This window comes from Nicotiana tomentosiformis, chromosome 4, assembly GCF_000390325.3.
Source record: "Nicotiana tomentosiformis chromosome 4, ASM39032v3, whole genome shotgun sequence".
NCBI lineage: Eukaryota > Viridiplantae > Streptophyta > Magnoliopsida > Solanales > Solanaceae > Nicotiana > Nicotiana tomentosiformis.
In genome coordinates, this window is record NC_090815.1 from 96,919,860 (window position 1) to 96,944,897 (window position 25,038).

The window sequence follows — 25,038 nt, forward strand, 5'->3', positions numbered from 1 at the left end:
AAGATTTGAAGGAGTTAACAGTTAAAAAGGATAAGGGGAGATACTGCATCTCTGACTAGATTTCCTTTACAGAACCAAGTGAGTAACACATGTAACAGAAATCAAGCTAGCATAACTAAACCAATGACAAATAATCATCAAAGATACAATGACCACAACCAAAGTATGGCTTTAGGTGCAATTTAGCACAAGATGGTCCAGCTCAGAACCAAAGGGCTTCAGCTTGGCTTGATGATTTGACATGAGCTCTAAATTACCTCTTCTAAGTTGTTTATCCCACTTTAGTTGAGAAAATTGGCTCTTTTCTCCATATAAGGTCTTGACAATCCTCACCTCAAGAGCTAGCTTTTAAGTTTTGGGTTTGAGTTAGGTCCAAGGTCTCTTTCTTAACAAGCTACTATAGGAGCCGAACTTATGTAGGCCTAAGTGCAACCACTTTCTCCCGTAATCTAAATGTAGGCTTCTCACTCTCAACTCAACCTCTTTGAGCTACTCTAGGCTTCTCTCTCTATTTAGACCCTCGAGCCATAACATTGCTCCAGGCTAGCCATAACATTTCTCAAGGACTACTCATTAGTCTGTTGAGCTTCCTCTCTCACTACTTAAACAAGACCAAGAGATTATGGAAAAAAAGAACTTCAAGCCACATGTATATCCTGAACCAGGTTCCACGTGCAAAAGGGTGTAGTACACGTGCCCGTCATGGTTTCCAAATAGCTTTACAGTGTCGGGCCACTCCACCCATCGCCTTTAGGTTTTGGGTTGGTACTCGAATTCTTTCGCTTGGTTTCAGAGCCAGCGTCATCTCTATTTTTGCTTTACCTAATATAGGGCCCCTATGTTATGTTGTCCACTCTAAATGCCCAGTCCTGGGCGTGCCCGGGGGTGTTAACTGTCCCACATTGATTGAGAGAATGGGATCTTGTCTCCTTATATGGTCTATCCTCACCTCATGAGCTAACTTTTGTGACCGAGTTAGGCCCATGATCCAATGTTTTAACACTCTAAAGTGATGATTATAACATGCAAGAACTAAGTATAACTGTTCTCATATATCTAGATGGTCCTCCCTTTCACGATTAGTCCAGCAAGTCACTATTCTCAAGTCTCAACAAGTTCTTCCCTTTAGATGGGAATATTCCATTTATAATACAGGATGAAGCACAACAAGAGATAGACAGTGCTACTAAGTGATAAATGGACCTTGGGCCTAACTCAACCCCAAAAAGCTAGCGCAAGACGTGAGGATTGCCCAAGTCCATATAAGGAGACTACCCATCCCCTTCATTGTCGATGTGGGACTCAACACTAAGGATATAATGTGCCCAAGAAACTAGAAGGTTGCCGCTCCCAAGTAGCACCAATTTACTGATTTCAACTAAAACTGTTTATTCTTTTTTTTTTATAAGCGAATGGCAAGTTCCTGCTATTTCCCATCACCATAGGTATCACTACGCCCACCTAATCTTAGACAAATGGGAGTAAATCGTCTCTACTGAAATTCAAACCTTGATCCCCATGGTTGTTATTCCCAATCTTCAACCACTAGGCAACCCCCTCCAAAACCATTCTGGCTGAAATTTAATGACATGGGATCAACTGTTCTAGCTCACCAAGGTATCCAAGAAAATAGAGGTCCCGAACAGGAGAGAATAACGTAGGTTGCCCTTTTACTAATTTGTAGTATTTTATATGTTGACAAGTTTCTAGGTTTTCCTGCGGCTATTTATCGAAAAGGTTTCAGGTAACAATGCAATAACTTTCCCTTTTCTGGGCCCAGCAACTACTCCCTCTTTACAGCATAATATCTCAACTGAACAAGATAAGGAACACGCTCCGACTGTTCTTAATTTCATAAAGATAACAGGAATTCCTTCGTCTCAATTTAGGTGCCTATTTTTGTTTTAATCAACTATAAAGATAAGAGTTAAAATTTCACTTCAGTTCAATCAAAGTAGCATAAAAGTGAAAATGAAGCATTTTTTCCGAAAAGTAGAGCCTCTACTAGTATAAGGCAGGTCCAATAACAACCTTTCGATGACAGAACAGAAGTACTGAATCGTGTAAGGAATAACTTTACCTATCAAGCATAAATTGGGACAAACTCAGAAGTAGGACAATTAATTTGGCAAAAAGAGGTACATATTTGGTACCAGGAATAAGGGAAATTGACACAAAATTATATGTGCAACCTTCCATGGTTGGCCCAGTAAATAACTATGTATGGTCCCAAATAAGACCTCTTATTTCATTGTGTAACATGCTATGGTCTCACGCCCTTATGAGGTAGTGACGAGTTTCACGCCCTGTAAGCCCGGCCGATGCTTGGATAAAAAGTTGAACTGGCTGTGCAGGCATGCAAAGCCTTTACGACAAACTAAGGTTATACAATATACCGAAACTGCATACCTCCCAAAATTTCATCATAAGATCTACCAGCACACTAAAGTTTGCATTTGAAATGCTGCAAAACAAAGTTTGTCCAATCAAATAAGACCATTAATCAGCCACTCATGAAAAGCAAGTCATCTTAATGGAATTGCTAGAAAAATAAAAACCTAACATTTACAAACCTCTCAAGAGCAATACTTTTAAGCTCATCCAACTCAGTAATAGGTGGTACCCAGATCTCCGTGAACCTATTGCGAAGGGCAGGAGACAATTCCTTCTTGCCGAAATCGCCACCAGGATTCATTGTTGCAAGTAGGAAAAAGTCAGGATGAGCAGTTATTTTCTGGAGATCAGACCCTCCTTTCTCAGCCAAAGACTGCAAATACCAGATATACAATGAACGAACAAATTAGCACTGTAAGGAAAAGAAAATGAATAATCAAAACAAATTGGCCAAAGTTAACAAGACAAATAAGAAAAGGTGGCATGTAATAAGGAAGCAGGAAAGTCAAGCTGCAGAAACAAACCAGGAGCACAAGCTAGCTATCTCATATGTAAAAATCTAGAACATGCATAAACAGCATAGTAGGAAAATTTGCATCAAAACAACAGAAACAAACACCTCCTAGGAAATGACAGATGATGCAAACTCTGAAACAAATGCAGTAATATCTAATTTCAACCTATCAAGTATGAGACTTGACTTTAAGATTCTTATTTTGGAAGGCAGTCGAATTCAAATGTTAATCATCTGAGTACTATCTCTATAAACCATGACAAGTTAACTACCAGTTTCCTTTCTGGCTCCAACACGCTGTTTAGTCGTTCAAGTACGCTATCATCAGCTAAAGAGATTTCATCAACAAGAAACAACTCCCCTTTCTTCATCGCTTCAACAAGAGGTCCATCTTGCCACATAAAAATGGTCTGCCATTTCTGGTGCAGTTGAACTAAGTCCAAATTCAGCTGTCCAATGTAGTCGACATCTTGACCAGTTACATCAGGATGGCATATCAGACACTGCCTGTAACTACTTAAAATCACAGACAGCTTATGAAGAGTAGTAGAAGCTTGATTGATATCTGAAGAAATCATCTGCAGAGCATATATGTGACAAGAAACATCAGTGTTTTAATAATGAAAGAAATGAATCTCGTCTCATACCAGAATAACGAATGGGGATAAACATACAGAATCACCAGGATAGTTCACAAAAGCCTTGGAATGCATCAACTTCTCACAAAGGTGCTTGAACTCTGTAGAAATTCTAGATCTTTCTCGTACAGGATAGAAACCCTGGTAAGTATATCATAATACAAAACCATTGTCGTAAGATAAATATAGAAAGCATGAAATGAGATACGTAAACATTTACAGAAAATCAGATGATAGAATCAACAAGGACCAATAAACACAAGTTGCGCGATCTAGAAGAAACAGGGAAAGTAAGCTAACCCCAAGAAAATCAGATGTTTCTGTGTATTGATGGCAATTCAAAATGTGCAATTTCGAACCCAAAATAATACTTAGCAGCTGGCAAACAGAAGTTTTCCCTCCCCCCGTTTCACCAACAAGGAGAACAGGCTCACGCAGCTTGTAACAACGCTCAACAAGAAAGTACAACCTCCTCATACTTCTCGTCCAAACAATTCTGCAACAAAAAGAAGCTGAAGCTAACCACAACCAAAAAGCACTTTAAAGTTAATTACTTTATACCACATACTTTCCCAGCTTTCCCGCGACTCCTGAATGCTTGTCAACATCCAAGACCTTATCTCCACCTCCTCCGTCCTGCACCCCAAAAATAGCACTCAGTGTATTCAAGCAATTTGGTAGCACTCTGTTTTCACATGCTACAGTGAGTGCATGCAGAACCAAGAAATCAGAAGGATCATCCAACATTTCTGCTGTACCCTATAAAATTCTTGGTACATTTAACAGTACTCAGAAAAAAGGTGAAATATTAAACAAGTATACAAAACAGATTATCAGATTTGCTCACCTTCCATGTAAATGGACATTTATAGTTAAAACATTAGACCAAGGAAATGTCGAGTCTTGTTGAACTAGACGAGATTTTCACATCGTCTATGTATACAGCATGCATATAATCAAAACCTAAACCATGGGAACATTGATACAGGTTACATGTTACAAGTTACAACATTTTAAGGTCCTGCAAGAACTTGCGGGAAAGGAGCTAATAGATAGGACATAAAAATCATTTACAAGCTGAAACCAAAGAAAGCTTGGTAGCCTAACTTAATTTTAGCACTTGCAAACAGAGACGGGAGAATCTGCATAGGTAAAATGATTACATAGACTACACCTCTATTAAAATGTCATGTCTTTAAATTAAAAAGAAAATCCATCATCAAGCAAATAAGTATCAGTCTCAAAAATCAAAGGAAGGCCACAACAACGGACGCAAACAAAGTGGACTCTCAGAAAACGGAGGATAAACCAAGTATCCTATCACTTAGAGAGTTGAGAAGAGGCTCGCATGGTGGTAGAAGATATATCTATCAAAAGTAGGCAAGGAGAGGCTGGTCGAGAGTACTCTTTCATGCATCACGATGTACTACATGTCATTTATGCTTGCACCCGTAAGTGTTATTGAAAAGTTGGAAAAGCTCAGTGGAATTTCTAGTGGAACAATAATGATGGAACAAGGAATTCCATTTGGTGAGCTGAAAGGTGGTCACAGAATCCATCAGGATTGGAAGGCTTGAAGTAAGAGATTTGAAGACGTTCAACAACACACTCCTAGGGAAGTGGCTAAAAGTTCAAGAATAAAGAACATGCACTTTGGGGAACTGTAATCGCGGACAAGTTTGGTATTCAGGACAGGGTGGAGAACGAGCAACATCATCATATCCTATGTATGTGGTCTGCGGAGAAGCATCATGAAGAAATGGGAAACATTCAGCTGGTACGTCACTTACATGGCATGTAGTGTATACAAAATTAGCTTCTGTAGGCATAAACGGTGCTGTGGTGACTCCATATGTTTCAAATACCATGTGGATCTTCATACCTCGAGCCAGAGAGAGGCAATAATTCACTACGTCTATGAAGAACAAATGTAATTTAAGGTTTAGGGATAACTTATAAAACTGGGGATGGAGGAATTATCTAATGGAGCACTCTGCTCTACAGACGGAATATTATCCTATCAGAACAGCACTCCTTGAGATGGAAGGTGAAGGAGAGAAGCCTCTTCTCCATGAAGTCCTATACAAGGTTAATGAGGAGGAGAACATTCCGTATACACCAGTGCTGATACTACGAGCTACAAGGTAGGTTTTAATATTCACATTGATAGTGGCAAGAAGCAATACTACTACAGTCTACAACAGCACCAACTATGCCTCAATACCATGCAAGTTAGGTCAACTATACTAAATCCTCAATGATCATGTTTTTTTTATAATGGTAACATGTATATTAATAAAATAAAAACAGCACTAGGGCAGTGCCAACTGCCAAGCCATATTTACAAGAAAAACAAAAACCAGCTATGTCCACCTAAGATCACAGTGCATCTATCAGGTCTACTAGAGATTCTGCCTCCTATACACAGCTTTCTTTACACCAGAAATGAAACAAAAGAAAGCACTTCATCTTGATGTTCTGTAAAGAATTGCTTCTGTCTTCAAAAGTTCTTAAATTTCTCTCCTTCCAGACTGTCCACCATATGCAAGCAGGAACCAATCTCCACCATTTCTTCTGTCTCATTATACCCCCATTATAATTCCAACACTTCAGCAGATCACAAGTGTTTGCTGGCATGACCATTTCCTCAATGATCATGTTGCTCAAATTAAGTTCATCTTAGACAAGATGAGAAATAATTAAAAGGAAAATTTGAGAAGGCAGACTAGCAAGTTACTTCGTGCTTCATGTGCAAATGCTTACGTGAAGATGTGAACCATTTACTAATGCACTGCAGACCAGCCAGCTTTGGTGGAATGTTCTATGTTTGTTCAGAGTACAATAACTAATTCTTCCTTTGTCCCAATTTATGTGATACACTTTCCCATTTAGTCTGCCCCAAAAAGAATGATACTTTTTATATTTAGAAATGGCAGAATAGTTAAAGACTCCCCTGAACTTGACGCTTTTTGGCGAGTGTACAGCTTAACTATTCGAGGTCCTAAATACCCCCCTTCAACTTGGTTTTTTGAAAGTTATTAACTCCTTAACTTGTTGGACCTTAGCATTGTGCATCCACGCGCGGTCCATATGAAATTTTCATCTGACGTGGTTGTACACAGTGAAAAAATAAATTATTTTTTATTTAATTAAAAATTTAAAGCTCTAATAAAAGATCAGGGCTTTTACGCCATTTCATTGGCAATACAACTTAAATCCGACGAAGAATCCGATGGAAGAATCAAATGGGTCCTTTCAATTGAACTCAAATCAGTTTTAAATACAACTACAACTCTAGTGGAAGAATCAGCGAAAACTCGAATCTAACTCAAATAAGTTTTAAATATAACTCCGGCGGAATAATCCGGCGAAGACTCCGGTGGAAGATAACTCAAATCAGTTCTAAGTATAACTCCGGTGGAAGAAACCGGCAAACCCAACCCAAATGGGTCTCAATCACTGTCCAAATGTGTCCCACATGCGGGAATTAACACCATTACCGCGGGTAATGTTCTCCGAAAGTACACTCAATTTTTGAGGTATTTACAAGGCCTATTAATCGTAATTTATGCTGTAAGTTTAGGGAGAAATTTGTTATTTTGCTAAAGCAAGAAGACGATGTTATATCACAAAATGAATATGAGAATATGATGAGAATAATGAAGATGAATGGAATTATGAATGATGATGGTGATATAAGGAATGGAATTTTAAAAAAAAAAGGTCATTTCATCATTTTTATAGTTGGAGATAGAATAACAGTTAACAAAAATGGTAATTTTAGACTGATGTGGCAATTAAATGGCACTTTCACGCGCCCAAACTCATTTGAAGTTACTTTCTTTGCCATGTAGCGCGTTAAGGAGTTAATAACTTTCAAAAAACCAAGTTGAAGGGGGTATTTAGGACCTCGAATAGTTAAGGTGTACACTCGCCAAAAAGTGTCAAGTTCAGGGGGGGTCTTTAACTATTCTGCCTTTAGAAATGAAACAATTTAGCTTCAAGCTACCCACTTACCTTTAATGAGATGATTTATACCCTCACAAATATCTATGGTTAATTTTAGACCATAAATTTCAAAAGTCATCCTTTTTTTCTTAAACTCCGTGTCTAGTCGAAGTGCATCACATAAATTGGGTCGGAGGGAGTATCAAAAGTAAGGAAATCCTGGACAAGGCATTTAGGAATAGGAGGCTTGGGATGTAGCCTCCATGGCGGTTATGTGGTACTGTGGATAGAAAGAAATAGAAGGCCATCTGAAATGGTGGAATATAAAACAAATTATGAGGTGACATTTATTTAGATTAACTTGATTCCTGCTTGTATAGATGATGAGTGTGTGCCTTTTGTAGAGATTAACTCGATTCCCGCTTGTATTTATGTAGGCAACCTTTACTTTTTGATATAGGCCAAATACCTAGATAGCCACTTAAACTTGACATGATTTGTACTTAAACTTGACATGATTTGTAAGTCAAATATTTTACTTTCCTAATGACCAGATAGACACTTTAACTCAGCCAATGCGTGCCGCTTAAACACAAGTGTCCATAAAGCTAGGAGCACAAAGCACACTTCCTACTGCCATGTCAAGTGAACAAGTTACTAAACGACACGTTTTTTGGAAGAAAAAGAATTGACAAGTAACTAAAAAGCCTAAAAAATACAATAAGAAATAAATAAAAAAGAAAAAAACAAAACCCTGCTCCCCACCCCCGGATTGTCTCCTCCCTTTCTTCCCAACCTTGTATCGTCCCTTCTTCTTCTCCGGTGCTGGATATCATCATCTCTTCCCAACCCTACTCCTCACTAGTCATATCCCTCTTTTGCTTATTCCACATTTAAATTTAGTCCTCTCTCTAATCCTTTGTCTGTAAGGACAAAAATTAATGTTATTTTTAGTTCTTGAACTCTGTTCTTGATTTAATTAATAGCGATAATTAACCAACGATTTTAAAATTGTCAGTTAGAGTCTAACCCAGTAACAAAGCTTTCCATCATCAAAAAATGACGTTAGCACCCGGAAAAATTTTAAAATACAGCTTCGATTGGGCTTGACTTCTTATGCCCAACCAAATAAGGAAAATATTTTAGCTGAGAAGAAAGCGTTTGGATTTCCATCATCTGGGTTTCCATTTTTTAAGATTAAAATTAGATATTTTTGAGGTTTTTGTTGATCTGCCAATCTAAAATTTGAAGTAGTTTTGGTTTTTGATAGGGAAGAGGAAAATATAATTTTTTTTTGTGGGGGGGGGGGGGGGGGGTGGAAATGAATTTTGAGTGGTTAATTTCAATTTTGAAAGGGTGAGAGATGTGACTATAGGGTCATTGTTAGATTGGTGCGTCGCATGCTCGCGGGAAGTGGGAGGAGATCACTATAAATTTAAGGGTCTTTTTTCAAATATAAAATGAAAAAGGGTAAAAAAGGACTCATGCGCTCAAAATTGTTTTTGAAACATGCAGTTTGCCACATTAGACACTTGTGTTTAAGAGGCACACTTTGGCCGAGTTAAAGTGACTATATGGTCACTCTAAAAGTTGAAGTGTCTTAACTTACAAATGGTACCAAGTTTAAGGGGTTATCTAGGTATTTAGCCTTTGATATACTTATTGTTTATTAAAGTTGCTTGTTTCGGATGGATTGTAGCTACGCGGGCATGTTTGTGCAGCAGAAGTTTGTGCATCTGCTGAGAAGAGGAATACCTTTGTGCAGCAGATGTTTTTTTTGTGAAAGGTCCCAAGAATCGATGGAACATCTTTTTTTGCATTGTAGCCAAATACAACAAATTTGGAATCTTTTTCTGAACATGAGTGGAGTTCATTGGGTGATGCCAAGGAATGTGAAAGACCTAGACAATACCAGAAAGTCAGGAAAGATCTGAAGAAAATCTAGAAGACTATACCCCTCTGCATCTTTTGGACCATTTGGTTGGAAAGGAATAAGAGATGTTTTGAGAACCAAAGAAATCACCTAGTGTTAGGATCGGGAACTCGGGCAGTGCGGAATATAGCCAAACAACGGTATAATGACAATAACAAAGACAATGAAAGTTTATAACAACGACAATTAAAGTAGATAAAGAAGACACAAATTTAACGTGGTTCGGTCAAAGTGACCTACGTCCACAAGCAGAGAAGAGCAATTTACTATAACAATAAGAGTACAAAAGAGAGTACAAAATTAGAGTAAACACTCTAATTAATCCCAAATACCCTAAGAGAATAACCTCACAAGATCACTCCAAAAAAAGGGTTCACACAAGTGCTTCCCAACACTTAACTCTCATACAAAACACTCTTAATAAAGGAAGAAAGGAAGAAACAAGAATTGAAGACAAGTCTTGTTGGTGTGTCTAAAATGAACTAATGGCCTTCCCTTTTATAGGCAAAAAAGTCTTGACCTCTTAGGTGTAAAAGAAGAGATACAACTTGTGCAAATGATGTCCAACACACAATGCAATATTTTTAGATCCCAAAGAATATTGCCAACAAAGTCTACACTTTGCAAAGATGCTTATGCTTATGTGAGATGGACTCTATTTGACAAAATAATGGCCATATTACACCTAGCTTTTGCAAAAAATAGTTGCCTTCAAAATTTGTATTTCTGGTGTAAAGGAAATATAGTTGAAAACTTAGATCAGCTTATGGATTTTATAGGTGTTTTGGAAGGTAACTGATGCAGCTATGCGGTAACTTGTAATTTTTTGGGTACCTTCTTGGTACTCCTTTAATGAAACCTTCACCTTATCAAAAACAAAAACAATATACTTATTGTTTACGGGTGTCTTTTTCTCACAACTTCCATAAGCAATTACTTTATCTCCAAGAAAAGAGGGAAAGGTCACCATGACATGTTTGATATGAAACAAGTGACACAAGACAATCAAAAGAATATGACATCAATCTAATAAGTAACTCAGATCCGATAATTCAACTACATGCCAACTTCGGAAAGTTCCTTTTTTTAAGAAAGGTAACATTTATATTCAGAAAAGGTTCCTTTTGATCTGGTCTTAGTTGTTGATTCAGAAAAAAATGAGAACACGAAGTTGTCAAATGCCAACTAAAATAAGAACAGACTCATGTGCGCTTAATGCAATAGCTCCTCTCTAACAACAGTTTCTACCCTTCTAAGGTTGTCAACTGCCTCCACAAATAAAATTTGATCACCACAAGATGACCCGGCAATGATGCCACACCAATTTCCATCTAACCTAATACCATTTCTTTACTCGGTCTTCTTAATCCCCCACCCCGTCATAGGCTGTCTAATTAGCATCCTTATCTGCTCCCCCTCTATCTCTATCTCTCACCCAAGTAGATTTTATCTTTTAAGTTTTACCCTTTCATGATAATAATGAGCTTTTGAACATCACCAGGAAGATACTGCATCGAGTATCGCTAGTAATTCAGGAAGAAAATAATATATTCTCCCTGGAGAGAAAGAAATAGGAGAGCTTTGGATGGAATATAAAAGGATTTTGTTCATTTGAAGAATAGCATCTTATGCATCAAGGTAGGCTGCCTACATTACACCCCTTGGGCTGTGGCCATTCCCCGGACCCTGCGTAAACGCGGGATGCTTTGTGTACCAGGCTGCCCTTTATTTGAGGAATAGCCTTTCATCCCTAATTTTCTTTTGGTGCACCCATGAGTTTCCTACAGGTATAGAAGATTGGGTGTTATTTGTAGAAAATCATATCATTTTGTAAGGTTTTCTTTCTTTGGTATATTCCTTGTATAGAGGTAGATAAAATCCTACCCTCCCCGTACCCCACTTGTGGGATTACACTGGGTTTGTAGTTGTTGTTGTATTCCTTGTATACGGCACGGGTGCTATTTGTTTCCTTCTATACGGGTGCTATTTGTGCCGTTGTAAATAAAATCCTATTTACTTAAATAAGGGCTCGTTTGGTATGAGGGATAAGGAATAATTAATCTCGAGACTAAATTTAAGAAGAGTTTATCCCATATTTGGTTGGTAGAAAACTGCGGTATAATTAATCCAGGGATAAGTTATCCCGGGATTGTAGCGTTTTTTTATCCCCATGGAAAGGTGGAATAACTAATCCCGGGATAATTAATCCTGGGATAACTTCTTTCCAACCAAACGACCCCTAAAAGAATAGTCTCCTCCCCCTCCCCCCTCTCTCAGCACCTGCATCAACAGGCTTCCTCTTCCAACATTTAAAAAACCAGTATCAAGCAAAAATTAATTTCATTAGGAGAACTTTCTGCAATATCTTTAGAAGTCAAGGGACGTAAACCTGGTAACTCCATAAAATTCTAGTGATGAAAGAATCTTCCCAGCATCAATAACAACAATGAGTGTTAAAAAACGTATTACTACGTAGAATGCAGCATAAGTAGCGGGAGGTAAAAGAGAGAAAACCTGCTTGTACATATCATCCTCAGCTAGTCTAACCCGCAACTGCTGTTCGACAACTGCCTGGACAACTTTTTTCTCGTCATTATTTCGGAGTCTCTCAGCCATCAAATAATAACCGTCAAGAGCTAGGTCTTCGTAGGACTTCCCAAATTCCCTGAGACGGTTAGCCCACCGAAACAGATCACGTGGAGTAATGAAACCATGTTTTCCAGCAAAGATTTTAGTGCTCTGTCTATGCAATTGTAGTTCCTTCATGACAGCAATCATTTTCCTAGCATAGCTTTCTGGGATTTCACACCTATTGGTCAATATTGTGCTCAACTCATCTTCTGGAATTTCATCAACATGGATCTCCACGAAACGGTTGCGAAATGCTCGTGAAAGCATTTTGCGACCACCATATAAGGTAGGTGGATTCTGAGTGGCAAACAACATGAAGTTTGGGTGTGCTCGAACAGTTTCACACAACTCTGGGACAAAAAGCTCTCTATTATCATCTAGCAACCTGTTCAAAGCCTCTAACACATCTGATGGGGCAAGGTTGAGCTCATCTAGAACTATCCAATGACCATTGCGAACCGCCTTAACAAGTGCACCCTCATGGAAGACAAGCTTCCCATTTGCATCAGTAACATAGGAACCCAGGTACTCCTGCAGATCAGTGTGTTCATGGTTATTAATCCTCACAAACTCATGACCAGTTATAGCAGCAAGATACTGGACAAGGCTCGTCTTTCCACTAGATGTTGGCCCCTGAAGTAGAACTGGGTATCTTCCAACAAATATGGCACGCGCCAAGTTTCTAATATGCTCCTTGACACTCTTAGTCAAAACATAGCTCTCCACCAAATCATCAGACCTTGAGTTTCCTCTATCTAACAAGTAAGCATCAAAGGAGATCTGCGGAGGTATTTTACCCTCTAATAAATATTTAGTAATCAATTGGTTCATTATTTTAGCACTTGGTTCATCTAATGAAATCAGAAAAAACATACAAAAGCCATCATAAAGGGCTTTTGGAAGTCCAAAAGTTCTCTTTGCTTTCTTTGTGTATTCTAGTGCACGGTAAAGAGATCTTAAACTATATTGGGGCTTCTGGTTAGCACCATCCTGTAACTTCTCTTCAGATTGCTTCTTGGCTGCTTTATAGAACTGTACAATTTTATTGACTAGTTCTCTATTTGAATGATCCCCATCAATAAACTGACTAATAAACAAAGAAAGGTCTTTGTCGTCCAACAAATCATCAACAAAATATTCTGTAAATCTGCTCCTTAACGAAATGGGCAAGTCTCTCTTCCCAGCATCAGTTGCAGGATTCATGCAGGCAAACAAGCGGAAGTTCGAGTGTCTACTGACATAATCAACATCACCCCTTTCAGTCAAACACAGAGATCCAGTTTCTTCTTCAAGTACACCGATAACTCGCTGCAAGGTCTCCGGAGGAGCCAAGTTCACCTCATCAAGCAGTATCCATTCACCATTCTTAAGTGCAGAAACAAAAGCTCCTTCTACAAAAGAAAATATCATTCCACCAGAAGCAGTAATCTGCATACGCGCTTTATCTAGTTTCAGGGAAAAGGCTTCCCAAGCCTTTATCAGTTTATCCTCCAAAGGTCTCTTCCGCTTTGTACCAGACCCAGATCTTCCTATTTCAATTATCTTTCCGACACCTTTCTGAAATCCACCTAATAACATCTTCCAATTCTTTTCAGATACAAACTTCCTTAAACGTACAAGAAAAACTTCATTCTCCTGAAACAATAGTGTGTGATATTGATTAAAGCTGAAAGAAACAACATTTAAAAAGGTAAAATCTCGAAACTTACCTTGGACGAAAATGTAATGGTAAAAAGGTTCTCAAACTCCTTATAAAGGGGTATACAGATGAACTGAGCATCCATTGGTTTGAATCCACCCAACAAGTCTGTGATATCACTTTGCTGACTCAAATTCTGCAACATAATATAATTTGTTGATGAAATGGAAGGCTGTTAAATGCAAATTTAATTCCCCTTGTTCTCAGATATTTCCCAAACATACCAGGACCGTAAGTTTTTGACCAAGTCTTGAAGCAAGACTCTGTACAAGAGTGGTTTTCCCTGTACCAGTCTCACCCACCAAAAGAACTGGCTCATTATACTTAACAGAGCACGCTATCCTCTCAAGCACGTGGATTAGATTCCGAATCTCAACGAAATGCTTCTTCTCTTCCCAGGTCTACAACAATATAAAGAACTTCAGAAAGGAACAAAAGAAAATATCATGCTCTACCAAAAAAGATCAGAGTTCATTCACTCACAGCCCTGTGGTTACGCTTAAGTACAACCCTTCCGATACGTAAATCAGATGCCAGTTCCTGCAGAGATGTTGCAAATAAGAAAATGAAGCTGCTATATTGTAAGCTATGAAAATATCACATAACAAAATAACAGATACCTGAATAACAGGCCTATCAATGGGATACAATGTGTCCACAGGTCCTGCTGACCACATCTTAGCTATCTCTTTCACAAGAGCCAACCGTTTTTCATGTGAAGTTGAAAAGGAAGCAAAGATATCTACAGCCTACAAGGTCAAATCATCCACCTGTTTAGCATAACTGAAATATTTAGCAAGGGAAAGACAAACTGAGCGTTAGTTATCATGTAAGACCTCCTTATAAATGTTTTCATAAGCTGATAGACCATCCCCGCTAAAATGAACACCTAAACCTGCAATTCTCTTGCACCATTTGAGAAGATCTCTGCAATTGATAAGACATCGTTAAAGCCGACAATATTGTACAGATTCAAATGACGGGCCGTGATAGAGCTTACCTTAGTGAAAACCTTCCATGAAAACCTAAATAGGCACCAGTTCCGAAATGAGATCCTACTAGCTCATTAACTCTATCAAATGTTCCTGCAAGATGTGCCCACAGAATTAGACATTCTAGAGGTAGAAAACCTATGAAGAACCATTAGATCTATCGTACCAATAAGTTCTGCTGCCAGAGACTCCAATTCTGGATACCACTTGTTCACAATCTTCAGCAAGTCCTGATGACTTGAAGGTGCGATCATTACTCTCCGCCAAAGTGCACTAACCGAACTCCTACCTATTAAAGAACGATGCCTTTCAGCTAACGATGGAAACGAACCCAAAATAATAAAGAAGGATAAAATATATAACAAGATATACATGTTGCAATAAAAGGAAGTCTTATCGACATCAATAACATTAATAGCAAAACATTAGTATTGGTACCATTACAAACGGTCATTAGAGACATCCACCTTTAATAGGAGCTACTAAAAAAATGACAAATCCTGACGACAAGAGCTTGTAGTTGTCATATACCAGAATCTTGTCAGTTTTAAACTCGGAGCTGGCTTTCCTCACGCTCTGAGAATGCTAGCCAACAATTGGGAAAGAACTCACAATTGTTGGAGAACACCAGACCACCCAAAGACACAAGTGACTGACACAGTACTGAAGGTATTTTGGAAAGAGCTTTGAGAACTTTGAGGTCCCAAACCCACTTCTACTTAAATATAATCACAGTGCAAACATGTAGGAAGAAAGGCGACCAGAACTTTTGAGAAGCACTCAAGCAGCAAAAGAAGTTCACCAACCAATTATCAGGAAACAACAGAAGAACTTCTGCAAACAGCCAAAACAGAATCTATTTCTTACCAAGCATCGGAAACCATGAGCGCGTGCTATTTTCACAAATAGACTGAGGGAAAGAGAAGGAAAGGGGGGGAAAGAAACTAACAGCAGACTCCAAAATACTACTTAGCAACTAGGGAAAAATTAAACAAGTATACTAAGAATGTTAATTTTTCTAGTTAGGTACATAGAACATGGACAAGAAAACCAAAATTTATACTAAGTTGCAATACCAACCTTCCATAGATATATCTATCTTAGTGCTTGTCATCGTGGAAAATAACCGAAAACCTTCATGGACTCGGATTGCCTGCAGTGGTTAATACGTATTAGTTTTCCTTCATCATCAGGATAATATGCACAAGAAGCAGTGTAGCATTTCACCAATCAACTTGTGAATGCTAGGATCCAAGGACCAATCAGCACGGAGACCCAAAAAAGGGGCTAGCCTTCGGAAACAACAAATCATGGTGGCAAACAGCAACATCATCTGTTTAACTAACTAAATGGGCAAGATACACACACCGTCCTCTAACATCTTTTTTGTTCTGAGATTTGTCAGGAAATGGAATATGAATAATGATGGCTAAAGCACTGCTGAATATATTCCATATGGGAAAGATATACTTGCCACAAGTTAGGAAATCACAACTTGTCCAATGAATCAGAAGAAAAAGATTCACTTCCATTCAGATGTAAAGACTAAAGCATAGAATCTTGACTTATCTCCTTGCTTCAGAACAATGAACAGTTCAATCATTGAAGTGTTCAATTAATATCACTATCAAATTGATTTAAACACGCGCATAAATAAGCATAAGAATAATGCTACAAAAAATCAAACAGCTAATTAACTTGAAATAAAACAGATGTTTCCAAGAAGCTAGTTAAAGAGCTACACAAAACCGCACAATGGAAACAGTAGGCCACCACATACCTTCATAATTTGCTTTCAATGGATTATAAAGTCAGAGAGAGTCAAGCTATTACAACCATAAAATTTTGTTTTTTTTTTTTAACAAGCTAATTAGCAAATCCAGACAAAAGAGAATGCAGTGAAAAGCATCAAAGGATAAGCATGAGATCTTCTAGAACAGATAGAGACAATATTCCATAATACCTCTCCATGCCCAGTGAAGAACGAAGTTGTGCCTTCTAACAGAGGCAATAAGATGCACTGAACATCAGGAGGTGCTTTATCAACATCCTCAAAGACAACCCAGAATCCATTGGAAACAGCCTGCATTTCATAATAATCCTCTCTATGACAAGGTAGGAATAATGAAATAAATTGATTTCTCAAACGAGTAAGAAACCTGGGTAAGTGAACCAGGCTGCCATCTGAATTCACCAGGTTGCTCTGTACAGACATAAGTGCCAACTAACATCTTGCCATCAACTTGCTCATCCATGTGAAGGAATAAAACTATGTTTGTGAACATTTACCAACAAGAAAAAAGCAGACACGGTCAGAACGAACCAAGATCTTATTCAAAGCACCATAAGCAAAAGCATTTGTTAGCTATTTATGAAAGTTGATGGCAATAGATGACCATACTCACATGTGATACAAGTATATATTCAAACTTGGGAATCAAATGTCTATCCAACTTAAATTTTCAAAATTTATGACAATGCCTTTTTAAATCAATTCCAAATCTAGAAACGTCAATAAAACTTGAATATCCAGTGATGGTACCACGTTCAGCTTGTGAAAGAAATAACGAGTCTTTTGCAATGGCTGTTCAAGAATATGTAAACAACTCTGTTCTTCAAATTGTGCCATACTGGCAGTGTGGACCACAACAAAGATCCATGAACATAGAAGAGAAAGCAGAGGACAAGATGAAGAAAACTATTCAGGGGTTTGTTACTAAATCTGGGAACAAGAAATTTTTCCCTGCTGGTTATTGAAGCCTTGGACTTCACTTGGAGTCTGACATATTTATGAACACAATATAATCAGCTCACCGAGCGCTTCACTAAAGCCGCTTCGCTTCAGGACTCTGAAGCGCAACAGACACTGTGTCGCTTTGCTTCACACTTAAAGGGCTGAAGAGCTCGCTTTCCCAACCCTGCTCATTAGCCTAATGAGCCTAATTATCTCTCTTTACTCCAGGCTCACTCCTATTGACCTCATCTCTCTCTACTTCAAAAAAAAACAAAAAACGTTGAACAAAAGAAAAATCAAACCCAAGCATAAATCTCATAACGGTGTTACACACGCGGAAGGGTGTTAGAGAATACTCCACTTGTTTCTTATCGGTTGTGCAAGGGTTTCCGAAGGAATTTAGATGATCTTGGGCTACTTAAACTAGCACCTTAAGGTTCTGCATGATGCTCAGATTCTTTTGTAGAGTTGATTGGTGGTGGTGGCTGGTGATGGTAACAGATCGGTTGAGGTGGAGGTGGCCGGTGATGCAGGTGATTGGTGGTTTAGCGGTGTCTGGCATTAGCGGGGTTGGTGGTGGTGGTTGTGCGATGATGGCCGGTTATGATTAGTGGTGACAGTTCGATGGTGATCTTGACTGGGGCTGAGGACAGCTGGCAGTGGTGGGCAATGGAGGTGATTAATAGAGGTGGCTGTTGTCAATGGGATGTGCGGAGAAGGCTGGAGGTGGAGGTTATGTGGTGGTAGTGGATAAAGAAGTGGTTAAAGCACATCTTCACATGATTCTTTAATTGAAAGTCTTAATGATTTTAAGGCTCATACAAGCTCGGAATGAATCAGATTTATTTAAAGAAAATAAGTAAGGGAAAAGAAACAAATGCACTTACAAGGTTAAGATCTCAATGAATCAGATTTAAACCTCAACAAAGTGGCAAACGGGGACTAAAGGAATATATTAAACTTAATTATTCAAATGCATGCTACCACTTTTTATTTAATTCTTTTGGAAGACTCAAATTAACCACATAAATGAGGGAAAGGAAATTATTAGACCTTTTCCATAGATGTCAACATCTGATACGAATAATAACAATTACTTTTAACCTTTTCTAAAGTTCATGACTACTTTTTGACTTGTTTACATCCCTTTGGTCCTTAAGTCGGGATACATTAACCTTAAGAGCTCAACCAAACATCCACAGCCAACAACCAAGCAACAAAAGACAATTCCATCACATAAAAGATATACATATGCTATTGGTGATTGATTTCACATGGAGCAACAAACAACATACCCCGATCCCCATTAAGTTCTGCTAACTTTGAAATTAATGCAGTTTTTCCTGCACCGGCAGGGCCATACAAAAGAACAGGCCACCTCTGACTAAAAGCCAGGAACACCATCTCATAACTCTTCTGCATAGCAGAAGTCAAGATGAAAGGTTTCCCACATTCCCTGCACATTTTTAAAAGATCAAAGTTAAATGCTGTTTAGGGGAACAAAGAAGCAGCATGGACAAAGAAATCCAGGAAGTTACAGGTCTATGATACAAAGGATCTCAAGGACGCCACTTTGTAATCGACCCACTTACCAACTACCCCCAATTGTACCACTGTAAATGCCAACTTTTAAGCGCATCCAGCCACATTACTAGCAAATTATAACAGAGATGCTATATTTAGGAATGCTCTTACCATGTCAATTTCCTGTCCCCTTTCTCCTGAATGGTTGAGGAGGACAGAACTAAAGAATCAAAAGGTGAAGATTGTAACGAATGACATCGGTTGAGTCCCATGCTTCGCCCAGCTAAGTCCCGATTATTTTCATGTGAGGATTCAAGATACCAGCCTGCTTTCTCCAGTGCTCCATCCTGACAATATTCTTTCCAGCTGCAGATTTGAAATCATCAATTCAAACGTGAGAAGACGTATAAGAAGATTCAGATCCACGAATAATCAGATGAAATGCTGCATAGCATATACTCATATCGTAAATGACAGAATTTTTGAAGGCCAAAGAAGAAATTTACATAGCATTAAACAAAGATGTATCTTTTTGGTGCAACCTGGTAATTAACAGGATCTGGATGCAATTTTAGATTTGCACAATCTGTAGTTATATTTTCTCGCACTGGCTTAGTGCAAGCATTTATAAAATCTTTGATTACTTATCAAAAAAATCTCAGCATGGAAGAATATCATGAATCCAGAAAGAAGGAAAAAATTACTCTCTGAAGTCATAATATTATTCCTACCACGAGCTAGAGCATTAACCGAGAAATTAGCAGCATCCAGTATCAAATATATAGCTCCAATTCCAGTAGACTTTTCCAACTAAGGATTTGCTGTGACTTACATCAAGCAGTTGATACACTTGTCTCTTTAAAAAATGTAACATTAACTCAACGAATTAGAACGCAACAACTTACCTCAGTGAACAGCAATATGCTTCTTGAGAAAAGCGATTGAAATTTGCTATAGCTTGGTCATTTAACTTGAAAACTATCGACAGTATTTTTATCCCATACCATCTTAAGTCAAACGCACTTCTATTTGGCTCTTCATTTTTACCCAGACTTATAATGTCGAAAAAGCAAGACCAGTTCCATCTCGTGGCAAAATCTTCAGGGTCTGCTAGAAGGAGACGATATGAAACTCGTACTACATTCAGCAAACCAGCTCCATCCTAATAAGAGAGTAGTTAGATAGCAGCTTATTAAATTTGCTATGCTAAATTGGGTTAAAATAGTACTTATCAACAAAAATGGAGAGACGAAAACACAGAAAACAACGAATTTTGAATTCAATGGAGAAATCATTACCACATTGTCGAGGACTAACAGCAACTTATCATCATAGACTTGCACAAGAGAATGAGCTTACAATAATAATTAAGGTACTCGATTTAACTCCCTAACTCAGAACAATGTGGAAACAATGTAAAGCCCAATAGACAACTAGCAGCCATCCTAGACTAGATCTACAAAATCTTAAACGCTCTGTATATAGACCATAGGTAAGTTTCAGCATGTATTGCCACACATATATCTCATTACCAGCAAGGGTTCCCAAAAACTTTCAGAGACAAGAAAAGTATTAAGCATAAAGTGACTATTAAGACAAACAAACTCAAAGTGCAAGATTGAAATTTAATTAGACAATAAAGGAATCAAATGCATCTTCTCTTAAGTAGATGGTTCCAATGATAACAACCACCGACAAGAATCCACTTATAAGTCCTAAGATCACTTTGGTTAATATTTTTTTCCCATTTTCCGGAGAAATAAAGTACATTTTTTAAAACTGCAGAACCATTACCCCCTTCCCCCACCTCCCATCTCGAACTGTGCACCTCTAGACCTCCAGGGTTTCTCGGTTCTCAAAAAGATCGAACACACTAGCTAAAATAAGATAAAAGTGCTACCAAATTGTTACTGCTTTAGTTCCACAAGACAAAGTGTGTTAGGGTAAATTGGTCAAGATTTCATAATTTGAACTTCCAGTGGAAGTGAGACTGTGAGACATAATCCAGGACAGAGGGAGTAATAGAAGTTATCCACCCAAGTTTTCACAACGGACATCCTTCATTATACAAATTGGAATCTTGTATACTCCGGCAAAAACCAAAATCAGCATCCTTTTGAAAGGCTGCATTCTAACTTCATTCGAGATGATCCACATGAGTGGGGAAACATATAAAGATTTGTCCCTCTTCCTCTCACCCCTAATCATCTAGCTCTCGCAATGAAGCCAAGATTGGCAAACATCAAGCCTAATTGGTTACAGCTTGATAGCTTCCCTAAGAGTGCTCCAAAGAAATTATCAAGACAATGTTTCAACACAATTACTAGCAGTCAGCCAACTCTTTAAAGTCATAAAACAAATGTAGATCCTTGAAACTCTGCTTAGAGTTCCTCCATACTTAACCCAAACTCGAAAGTTCTGATCTTAATAAACTGATTGCACTTGGATCAAGCTCAAACTGCTGACTGTTCTTGTACATAGAGAAGACCTGGCGACCATTCACACTCAACATCCAGTTTCAAAGCGAACAGCACAAACGATCCGAATACCAGCAAACACCATTAAATCCTAGTTACAACCATAATATTTCTCTATTTATGAAACTAATGGCATCAATATTTTGCAACAAAAGCCGATCTTAATGAGGTGCGGGGCTTTGCATCTTTGCAAAAGCCGATCTTAATGAGGTGCGGGGCTTTGCATCTGACATTTGTCTCTTCCGCGCGGGGGGGGGGGGGGGGGGGGGGGGGGATTTACAATACGCAATATCTAGTACTCAATTATTCTCTTTCTTGGATAGGGGCTGCAGATATTGCAAAAGTCTATTGTTTCTAGTTTCTTTTTGGTGTACTCATGAGGCCCCTATTTGTTTAAAGGATTGGATCTCTTTTGTTGAGAACCATATTTTGGTGTAGGTTCTCTTATTTTTGTATACAGCTTGTATACGGGGTTTCCCCCGGTTGTTAATAAAATTATTTGCTTTATGGATTTCTAGTGGGTTGCTATAGTGGTAAGCACCCTCCACTTCCAACCAAGAGGTTGTGAGTTCGAGTCACCACAAGAGCAAGGTGGGGAGTTCTTGGAGGGAGGGAGCCGAGGGTCTATTGGAAACAGCCTCTCTACCTAAGGTAGGGGTAAGGTCTGCGTACACACTACCCTCCCCAAACCCCACTAGTGGGATTATACTGGGTTGTTGTTGTTGTTGTTATTAAGTAAATAACATAGGGGCTCAAGAATAGGTAATCAAGAATATGGTTGGACGCTTGACTGTTTTAAATGCAACAAGAAAGGAAATTAAGCAAGTGAGCAACACTCACCTGCTTCATAAAAAATTTAAGATACTCACAATAGGAGAAAGAACAAATTCAAATAACACTAAAGGCGAAAAAGAAAAAAGCACTAGAAGAAATCAAGCCGAGTCTCAATAACCAGCAACACTGTACCTTTAAATTCAAGTCGCAATGATAGTTAAATTCAAGTCGCAATGATAGTTGTCTATTATGAATGTGTCATTATCATTTAAAATTCAAGCCACGATGACAGTTGTCTCTTACGAATGCATCACTATAAATAACTACGGACTCTAGGAAAGGACATTGAAACCACGACGAAGACAATAATATTTCCCTACTTCAGAAACTGCCACACTGATGGAACAAAAGCCACTGCCTCCGTCAAAAAAATTGTTACACTTTTCCTTTTGGTTTGTCTAAAAGGAACGACACATTTCTATATTTAGAAATAATCAAACTTTAAAATTGATAAAATTATTTACCTTATCAAAAAAAAAAACAATTTAATTTTAAAACTGGCATTTTACCCTTTAAGGAGATTATAGCCCCACCACTCCCACCCACCCCACAATATCTCTGACTTGTTTTAAACCATAAGTTTCAAAAGTCTCTCATATCTTAAACTCCTTACCCAGTCAAACAAGGGCATATAAAATGGGATGGAGGTAGTATTATTTTATTTTTTTTATAAGGTAATAAGGTAATGTATATTGAAGTGAGCCAGGAAAATGCTGGAAAACAAAAACAAGCAAAAGCTGTAAAACATTTCAAAGAATGTAATGCAAAAAGGAAATCATTTGCAAATGAAAGGAAAAATAGGAACTCATACAGTAGAGCAATGGCAGATTTTTCAGAAACTGTGGAAGAACTGGAATTGATTGATCCTTCACTTCTGGGGGCCAACTCACCTGGAGTCAAGGTGACAACTCTGAATGTGCTTCTAGAATAGACAGATTTCTCTGCTCCATGGAGTGAGATGAGGAATTTAGTGACAAGCCTTCTCCCAAAAGTAATATCTGACCATACACCAATCTCTTTGAAATGTGGGGAATGGGAACTCAACAAATCATATTTTAAGTTTGAAAATTGGTGGTTAGATGTTGAAGAGTTTCCCTCAAAAGTGTAGACTTGGTGGAACTCCTTTGTGAATGTAGGCAGGCCAGATTTTGTGCTAGCCAGCAAATTAAAGCTCCTCAAAACTAAGCTAAAAGAGTGGAATAAGGAGGAGTATGGCAATGTAGAGAAAAGGAAGAAGACAGTTCTCAATAACATCTCAATCTTTGATCAGATTCAAGAAACCAGAAGGCTCACTGAAGGAGAATTATTGGAAAAGGCTGGCCTCATGTTAGAGATTCAGGAGTTAGCCAAGTATGAAGAAACGGCATGGAGACAAAGGTCCATAACCTTATGGCTGAAATAAAGGGACAAGAATATGAAGCTCTACCACAAAATGGCTAATGCACATATAGGAGATATAACCACATAGATAAGCTGGAGGTGCAAGGGCAAACTACCACAAACTCTAAAGAGATCAAGAAGGAAATCATAGAATTCTACCAGAAGTTGTAAGCTGAACCTGAAATATGGAGGCCAAATTACATTCTTGATAGGGAGAACTTTTTAACAGAGGAGGAAAGTATATGGTTACAAAGAGAGTTTGAAGAACAGAAAGTGGTGGAATGCCTCAAGTCATGTGCTTCAGACAAAGCACCAGGACCTGATGGCTTCACCATGGGTTTTTTCCAGATATGCTGGCCAACAGTCAAGGAAGATGTCATGTTGGCCCTGAAAAATTTTCACTCTAATGAACACTTTGAGAAGAGTTTAAATGCATCCTATGCGGCTCTCATCCCAAAGAAGAATGAGGCTAGAGAACTTAAAGACTTGAGGCCTATTAGCTTGATTGGAAGTGTTTACAAGATTATAGCCCAAGTCTTAATTGAGAGGCTAAAGACTGTAATTAACAAGCTCATTGGAGGTTATCAAATGGCCTTCATAAAAGGAAGACAAATCATGGATGCTTCACTGATTGCAAATGAGGTGGTTGACTCTAGACTCAAAAGCAAAATTTCAGGTATTCTATGCAAACTGGATATAGAAAAAGCCTACGACCATGACAACTAGAAGTTCCTTCTGAGATTAATGTCTGATATGGGCTTTGGAACTAAGTGGATTAACTTGATCCGTTTCTTTCTTAGCACTGTAAAATTATCTATCTTGATTAATGGCTCACCCCAAGGTTTTCTCTCTTCAGAAAGGGGTTAAGACAAGGGGATCCTCTATCCCCCTCTTGTTTTTGATGGCAATGGATGGGCTGAATCAGATGATCAACACTGCAAGGTCAAATGGCTGGATCAAGAGGTTCAAGGTGTCTAACAGAGAAAATTGCATACTAGAGATTTCACACCTCCTGTATGCAGATGACTCTATCATTTTCATGGGAACTCAACCAAAAGAGATGCTTCATCTGAGACTGATTAACAACCTTTGAAGATGTTGCAGGTTTACATGTTATTTGGGGAAAGAGTAAGCTATATCAGGAAATGAAGTTCCTAACATACAAAATTTGGCTAACATCCAAGAATGTGGTATAGAGAACCTACCTACTAAATACCTAGGCCTTCCTTAGGGTTCCAAAAACAAGTCGCAAGAAATCTGGCAAGGGGTGATTGGAAGGAGTGAAAAAAGACTTTCAAGATGGAAGAGTCAATATTTGTCACTTGATGGCAAGGTGACTC

General features: G+C 38.4%; 1 protein-coding gene across 2 annotated transcripts in view; it reads right to left on the minus strand.

The window, feature by feature from the left end:
• Positions 1-25,038, minus strand: part of LOC104119335 (midasin) — a 69,230-nt gene that overhangs the window by 40,931 nt on the left and 3,261 nt on the right. For both annotated transcript variants that reach the window (XM_070200041.1, XM_070200040.1), the window contains exons 4-23: positions 19,913-20,169; positions 19,179-19,373; positions 18,779-18,939; positions 16,909-17,018; positions 16,713-16,832; positions 15,830-15,902; positions 14,916-15,038; positions 14,758-14,842; positions 14,594-14,684; positions 14,378-14,506; positions 14,241-14,297; positions 13,982-14,158; positions 13,768-13,893; positions 11,942-13,693; positions 4,115-4,182; positions 3,847-4,042; positions 3,583-3,687; positions 3,181-3,486; positions 2,574-2,767; positions 2,410-2,464 (exon numbers count right to left, since the gene is read on the minus strand). In XM_070200041.1, coding sequence (XP_070056142.1) covers positions 2,410-2,464; positions 2,574-2,767; positions 3,181-3,486; positions 3,583-3,687; positions 3,847-4,042; positions 4,115-4,182; positions 11,942-13,693; positions 13,768-13,893; positions 13,982-14,158; positions 14,241-14,297; positions 14,378-14,506; positions 14,594-14,684; positions 14,758-14,842; positions 14,916-15,038; positions 15,830-15,902; positions 16,713-16,832; positions 16,909-17,018; positions 18,779-18,939; positions 19,179-19,373; positions 19,913-20,169 — 4,380 coding nt within the window. The remainder of the gene's footprint in view (positions 1-2,409; positions 2,465-2,573; positions 2,768-3,180; positions 3,487-3,582; positions 3,688-3,846; positions 4,043-4,114; positions 4,183-11,941; positions 13,694-13,767; positions 13,894-13,981; positions 14,159-14,240; positions 14,298-14,377; positions 14,507-14,593; positions 14,685-14,757; positions 14,843-14,915; positions 15,039-15,829; positions 15,903-16,712; positions 16,833-16,908; positions 17,019-18,778; positions 18,940-19,178; positions 19,374-19,912; positions 20,170-25,038) is intronic.